This window comes from Lathyrus oleraceus, chromosome 7 (assembly GCF_024323335.1).
Source record: "Lathyrus oleraceus cultivar Zhongwan6 chromosome 7, CAAS_Psat_ZW6_1.0, whole genome shotgun sequence".
In the NCBI taxonomy this organism is placed as follows: domain Eukaryota; kingdom Viridiplantae; phylum Streptophyta; class Magnoliopsida; order Fabales; family Fabaceae; genus Lathyrus; species Lathyrus oleraceus.
This window is the reverse complement of record NC_066585.1, coordinates 303,792,825-303,800,105: the sequence shown is the minus strand read 5'-3', so window position 1 is coordinate 303,800,105 and position 7,281 is coordinate 303,792,825. Positions and strand designations below refer to the sequence as shown.

General features: G+C 33.0%; 1 protein-coding gene and 1 pseudogene across 1 annotated transcript; both read left to right on the top strand.

Moving 5' to 3' along the window:
• The first annotated feature begins 664 nt into the window (after window positions 1-664).
• On the top strand, window positions 665-3,801 carry LOC127103554 (uncharacterized). Its single transcript, XM_051040805.1, has 2 exons — window positions 665-3,285; window positions 3,366-3,801. The coding sequence occupies exons 1-2, from the start codon at window positions 665-667 to the stop codon at window positions 3,799-3,801; spliced, it is 3,057 nt and encodes a 1,018-aa protein (XP_050896762.1).
• A 741-nt stretch (window positions 3,802-4,542) lies between these two features.
• Window positions 4,543-6,152, top strand: LOC127100560 (3-ketoacyl-CoA synthase 2-like; annotated as a pseudogene).
• Window positions 6,153-7,281: the final 1,129 nt, after the last annotated feature.

Genomic DNA, 7,281 nt, shown 5'->3' with positions numbered 1-7,281 from the left:
GCTTGGAAATATTAAAACTTTGATATTACTTTGTTTAGAAACTATTTAATGCCTTTATATATGTGCACATTATATTTTTTAGAAATATAATATATAATTTTTTTTAAACAAAATATTAAAACAGAATAATATTTATAAAAAAAAACGAAATATTTTGTTTATTAGAAAAAGTAATATGAATCATGTCTAAAAATAGAAGTTGTATTATTATTTAGATAATATGGTTAGTTTAAAAAATATAATAGATTAGTGTTTTGAGTAAAAATTGATAAGTGTGTATATATATTATTTAGATAACTAAATAAATAGAAGTTGTATTATTAATATTATGTTTAAAATAATGTATAAAAAAACAAAACATTAATTTCATATATATTTTTATATTAAAAATATGTTTATAAAAAAAATTAGTATGAATAATATGTATGTCTAAAATGTTTTTTTTTAAATAACACATATTAGGGTATATGTTTTATAAATATATGTTTAGTTTAAACAATAAAGTATATAATAGTTATATTATATATTTATTAATAGTATAATATATTTTTTTTAAATTGTACGTAATAATTAGTTGGATGTACGATAGAACGATTTTTAAATTGGACGATAGAGGAATATCACTTTTGAAATTAAAATAGTAACGATTTTGTAAATGTGCAGTATGGAATATTTTCATTATTATCGTAGTTGGATGTACGATAGAACGTATCCAGGAAGACGTGGACTTAAACCGAACTTTGAGGAAGGAGTTAAAGGGTTTATCACATGGGCTTTCGCTCAAGAATGTTGTCTAAGCGAAGGAGGAGTAAGATGTCCTTGTCTAAAATGTGAATGTAGACCTATAATTAGTGACCCGGAGGAAGTAGAACGTCATTTGAAGAGAAGGGGTTTCATTAAAAATTACTGGGTTTGGACATATAATGGAGAACAGTTGCCGAGTAATGTACAAAGGACTACGACTACACATGCTTCTAGCAGTCAATCACATATGGAACACCGGGAAGAATTTAGTTTGATCAGTGACATGGTTGGCGATGCTTTTGGGGTTAACGTGACCTATGATGAACCTCAAGACTTCGATCAGGAAGAGTTGCCGAATGAGGAAGCTCAAAAATTTTATCAATTGTTGCAAGAAATGAATACGCCGTTGTTTGAAGGGTCGTCAGACTCAAAATTATCGATGTGTGTAAGATTATTGGCCGCCAAGTCCAATTGGAATGTTCCTGACCAGTGTTTGGAATTCTTTGCAAAAATGATGTTGGACGCAACTCCTACGAAAGACAACCTTCCCACAAGTTTTTATGATGCAAAGAGGTTGGTGTCGAAATTGGGTTTAGAGGTAAGAAAGATTGACTGTTGCACTAATGGTTGCATGTTGTTTTACGATAATGAGTTTGGTACTAATGATGGATCGTTGGAGGAATGTAAGTTTTGTAAGAGTCCGAGATACAAAGTTCGCAGTAAAGCCATTAACCGTAAGCAAAAACATGTGGCAGTGAAGTCCATGTTTTATCTGCCGATCATACCAAGGTTAAAAAGAATGTTTGCTTCAATGCATAGTGCAAGTCAAATGACATGGCATCATACAAACCAAACAAGTTCGGGCACAATGCGACATCCATCTGATGGTGCGGCATGGAAGCACTTCGATATGATACATCCTGATTTTGCAGCAGAACCTAGAAATGTCAGACTTGGACTATGCTCTGATGGTTTTACTCCATATGTCCAAGCGTCTGGAAGTGGATATTCTTGTTGGCCAGTTATTGTTACCCCTTACAACCTCCCTCCTGAGATGTGCATGACAAAACCATACATGTTTTTGACTTGCCTCATTCCAGGTCCAAAGAGTCCAAAAGCTGGAATAGATGTGTATTTACAACCTTTAATTGATGATTTGAAGAGGTTATGGATTGGAGAATGGACTTATGATATATCTTGCAAACAAAACTTTACTATGCGAGCAGCCTTGATGTGGACTATAAACGACTTTCCCGCATATGGCATGTTGTCCGGTTGGGGGACACATGGAAAAATGGGATGCCCGCATTGCATGGAACACTCTCATGCGTTCACGTTGGAAAAAGGGGGGAAAAGTTCGTGGTTTGACTGTCACCGCAGATTCCTACCGAAAGATCATGTCTTTCGAAGAAATAAGAATGACTTCAAAAAAGGCATAAGAGTAACAGACTTGCCTCCCCCTCGTTTCTCACCCGGTGAAGTATGGAACCGAGTTAGTGAACTGCCAAAATTCACAGATTATGGTAAAGCTTGCAGAATTGAAGGATATGGGGATACACATAACTGGACAAAAAGAAGTATTTTTTGGGATCTCCCGTATTGGAAAGATAATTTGTTGCGACATAATCTTGATGTTATGCATATTGAGAAGAATTTTTTTGATAACGTGTTTAACACAGTGATGGATGTTCAAGGTAAAACAAAGGATAATGAGAAGGCTAGAAAGGACATGGAGATTTTGTGTAATCGAAAGGAGTTGGAGTTGAAGGTTAAACCGAATGGGAAGTTACTAAAACCCAAGGCTAATTACAGTCTAACTTCCGAAGAAGCTAAAGCGATTTGTCGATGGTTAAACGAATTGAGAATGCCTGATGGTTATGCGTCAAATTTAGCAAGGTGTGCTGACTCTAGCACCGGAAAGTTGCATGGAATGAAAAGCCATGATTGCCATGTTTTCATGGAACGATTGCTTCCAATTGCGTTCTCTTCACTACCTAAACATGTGCTTAATCCACTCACTGAAATTAGTCAATTTTTTAGAGATATCTGTGCATCAAAATTAAGAGTGGATGACATCGTTAAGTTGGACAAAAATATTCCAGTCATTCTCTGTAAGTTGGAACAAGTGTTTCCGCCTGGTTTTTTTGACTCTATGGAACATCTACCTGTGCATCTTGCATATGAAGCTTATCTTGGAGGCCCTGTTCAATATAGGTGGATGTATCCGTTTGAAAGATTCATGGGTGATTCGAAGAGATCCGTGAAAAATAAAGCTAAAGTTGAAGGATCTATATGTGCACATTATTTGCATCGGGAAACATCACATTTTTGCAGTCATTATTTCAATCACTTGATGTTAACTCCAAGAATCATAAGGAATGAATTTAACATTAATGAAAAAAGTAAATTTACCTTATCAGTCTTCGGTATTCCCGGTCGTCCATCTGGTAAGAAGAATGTACATTGGCTGACTCAAAAAGAATTGCAAGCAGCACATGTTCATGTCTTGATTAACTGCGTTGAAGTTAAACCATATCTTGAGTAAGTATACCCACCTATTTAACTTTATTGTTTAAATATGTCAAACTTTTTACTCAAACTTATATTGATATTCTTTGTAGGGCATTCAATACCTCCTACTTTCAAAGCACCGGTGAACATCCGAATACTAGTGACACACATGCTTATTTTCCAGCATGGTTCAAAGAGCAGTTGTCATGCGCTGTTGCACCTACTCAAGAAATAATCCATTTGAGAAACTTGTCTAGAGGCCCTGTTCAAAGTGCAAATGAATGGCACACTTACTTTGTGAACGGATATAAATTTCACACTCAAACATGGACAGAAGGGAAAAAAACCATAAACAGTGGTGTGTTCGTGAAAGGAGTTACAGATGGTGGTGAAGACGACTTCTATGGCACAATAACACATATTTACGAGTTGGTATACAATTACTTGGACTGCGAAAATAAAGTTGTCTTGTTCTATTGTGATTGGTATGATATATCTGCTAGAGGCACAAAAATAGATAAGAAATATAACTCAATGAGATATTAATTTTATATTTTATTTATAATAATAATAAAAATAATAAAAAATTATTAAATACATCTCAATGATCATTGAGATGTATTTAATAATTTTTTATTATTTTTATTATTATTATAAATAAAATATAAAATTAATATCTCATTGATAACCATAATTTTTCTAAAAAACTTTTATTCACCATCAATAATACTATTAAACCAATGAGTTTACATAACTTTAAGATTAAATGTTGCTTATTATTTTCTTTTGTATCATTTCAAATTTTTGCATTTTATGAAAATAACGTATTATTGAATTTTATATTATTATAAAGTGTTATGTCGTGTTGTTGATTTTTATTAGATATTTTATGACATGTTTCATTGAATTTAAGTATTATAAATGAGTATAATTGTATTGAGTTGTGTTAAAAAAATTTAAAACCGACAAAAAAAATCATAAAAAATATATTTTTTATTTAAAAAACAACTCACGAACTCAAGTCAATTCAACCTCCGAACTCAACCCAATCTAACCCATTAATAAATAGGTCGGTTCAGGTCGGTTTTGAAAATAAAATTGCAAGTTGGAGGAAAAACGCAACCCAATAAAATTTAAACGAATTAGATAACAGGTTAGGTCAAACCTAATCCAAAACAATCCACATAAATCTTAATTTTTTAATATTCAATGTATCTCCCCTTTCTTTATTTCAGACTTCTTATAAATAGATAAGCTGCTAGACATGAACCATACATATCCAACACAATGACTATGCATTCAATGTCATTCCTTTTCTTATCTCAATCCAAGTGTTGTGTCCTCTATGTGGTTGGATACTTTTTAACAGTCCATATATTTTTCAAGACTAGTAACATTTTCTCACTACTACTATGGTGTGCCTTGATAGCATTTATAGCAACATTTTACCAAAAGAAATGCTCAAAAAAGGTATATCTAGTGGATTTTGCATGTTATAGACCTTTTGCTAATCGCATCTGTAGTAAGAAAATGTTTATAGAACAATCAAAATGTGGAGGATATTTTAAAGATGAGAGCAGAGATTTTCAAAAGAAAATTATGGATAGGTCTGGATTTGGTGATAAGACTTATTTGCCAGAGTCCTGTTCGAAAATTCCACCAACTCTTAGCACTATTGAAGCAAGAGAAGAAACAGAATCGATTTATTTTTGGTGCTATTGATGAGCTTTTGTTGAAGACACAAATGAAAGTTGAGGATATAGAAATTCTTATAACAAATTGTTAGTTTATTCAATCTTTCACCTTCTCTTAGTGCTATGGTTATTAACCATTACAAACTTAAGCATCAAATTTTGAGCTATAATTTAAGCGGTATGGGTTGTAGCGCTGGACTCATAGCCATCGACCTTGCCAAACAACTTCTACAGGTCAGATAATCTTTTTAGTTTTTACAATATCGTAATCTTTTAATTCATGTTTTTTTCATATTTTATAGGTACATTCAAACTCATATGCCTTAGTAGTGAACACAGAAAACATGACCAGTGGATGGTACTTAGGAAACAACAGATCAATGCTTCTTTCAAACTGTCTCTTTCGTGTTGGTGGTGCAGCAATTTTACTCTCAAACATTTCCTCAGATTCTCATCGTTCTAAGTATCACCTTAAACACACCGTCCGTACACACAAAGGTTCACAAGATAATTGTTATAATTCAGTCTTTCAAAAAGAAGATGAAGTATCACTTTCGAAAGACTTAATGAGTTCAGCTGGTTTTGCACTTAAAGAAAACATCACAACACTAGGAAAATATGTCTTGCCTTCACTAGAACAGTTCAAGTTTATTTCATCTTTTGTTGTCAAAAAAGTACTTTAACAACAAAGTGAAGGTTTATACACCTGATTTTAAGCTGTCTTTTAAGCACTTTTGTATACATACTGGTGGAAGAGCAGTTCTAGATGAGATGCAGAAGGTGCTTGGATTAAGTGATTTTGAATTAGAGCCTTCAAAGATGACACTTTATAGATATGGTAATACTTCAAGTAGTTCAATTTGGTATGTGTTAGCATATTGTGAAGCTAAAGGGAGAATAAGAAAAGGTGATAGGATTTGGCAAATTGCATTTGGGTCTGGATTTAAGTGCAATACTGTTGTTTGGTCTGCATTAAGGAATGTTGATCCAATTAAGGAGATTAATCCTTGGAATGATGAGATAAATGAGTTTCCTGTTGATGTTTCAATTTGAAGTGGGGATTTTGTAAAACATATATGTTGTTGATCCTTGTGATTAACTATTAATTAAACTAGTACTGTATTTGTTAAAAAAGAAAACTACTAGTACCGTTTGATCATAAAAATCCTAGAAGTAATGTGTTGTATATTTGTGACTATGTGAAATGCCATGTGATTTGTTTTAAATGAGATTTTTTATGTTGATATTTTTTAACATTAAGGAATTGTTTGATTCTAAGTAATGTTGCACGCCACAAAATCGAAAAAGGGAATATTTAATAATTTGTGTGATCTTTGTTTGGATCATTTTCTTTCAATAAGTTGTTTTCTTGTTCATCAACAAATGTGAAAGAAAATAGAAAAAAAAAAGATTATTTTTTGGGCTTCAAATTGGTTTTTAAGTTGATGTTCTTTGAATTCTAACTCCTTTTTTAATTGGCTTCAGAATTCTATCTTGTGTCTGAATCGATAGTGGTTCAAGAGTTTGACATTCCTTTAGTGATGATCAGTAGTTTTGGTTTTGCTAGGGATTACATAGTTCTCATGATGATAGATCTCGTGGTCTGAGCTCGAGCCGTGTTTCCTATTTGGTGGTGTTTTGGTGGGAGGACGCTCTTCTTTGAGATTCCTCTTTTGGTAGTTACTCTCTGACTGAGGTTTTTGGGTTGCTTAGATTCTTTCTTTTATATTTTGTTGGGTCATGTTCATGTTTATCAGTGCATCTTGGCCTTGTATTTTCTTTCTTGTATGGATTATTAATCCCTAGCTTTTTTTTATCTTTATATGAATATTTTTTCCTTCTAAAAAAAGAAGAAGGTGACAATGCCATTGTTCCTTATTGTTATGGGTCGGCCAGATGCCCAATAAAAGGGTCCAATCAAGATTATCCAACATATATAGTTAGAAAACATGAGATTCAAGATACACTTTTCAGATCTCTACTTTTGAATATGCTTATCTTGGACTTCATAACTAACTTGGGCGTTGGAATGCTAATTTTGTAGATTCAACCCGCTTCACATCACTGGAGATCATAATCGCAGAATCTAGAGTCTTACGTCTTCAACCAACACCATTTTTTGTTCCATAAAGGAATATTGGTGTCGTTTGTGGAAATTGACTCGTAAATCTCGTGAAATTTCACGGACATATCATCCTCAATCTAAAGTCATCCCTATACCAGAACCCCCATGAAATGGAGATAATCACCTCATATGTCGCACCAAATAACTATGCTAAATAATTTGATCATATCCCCCCTCAATTATCGATCATCAATGAGATCCGTGTCA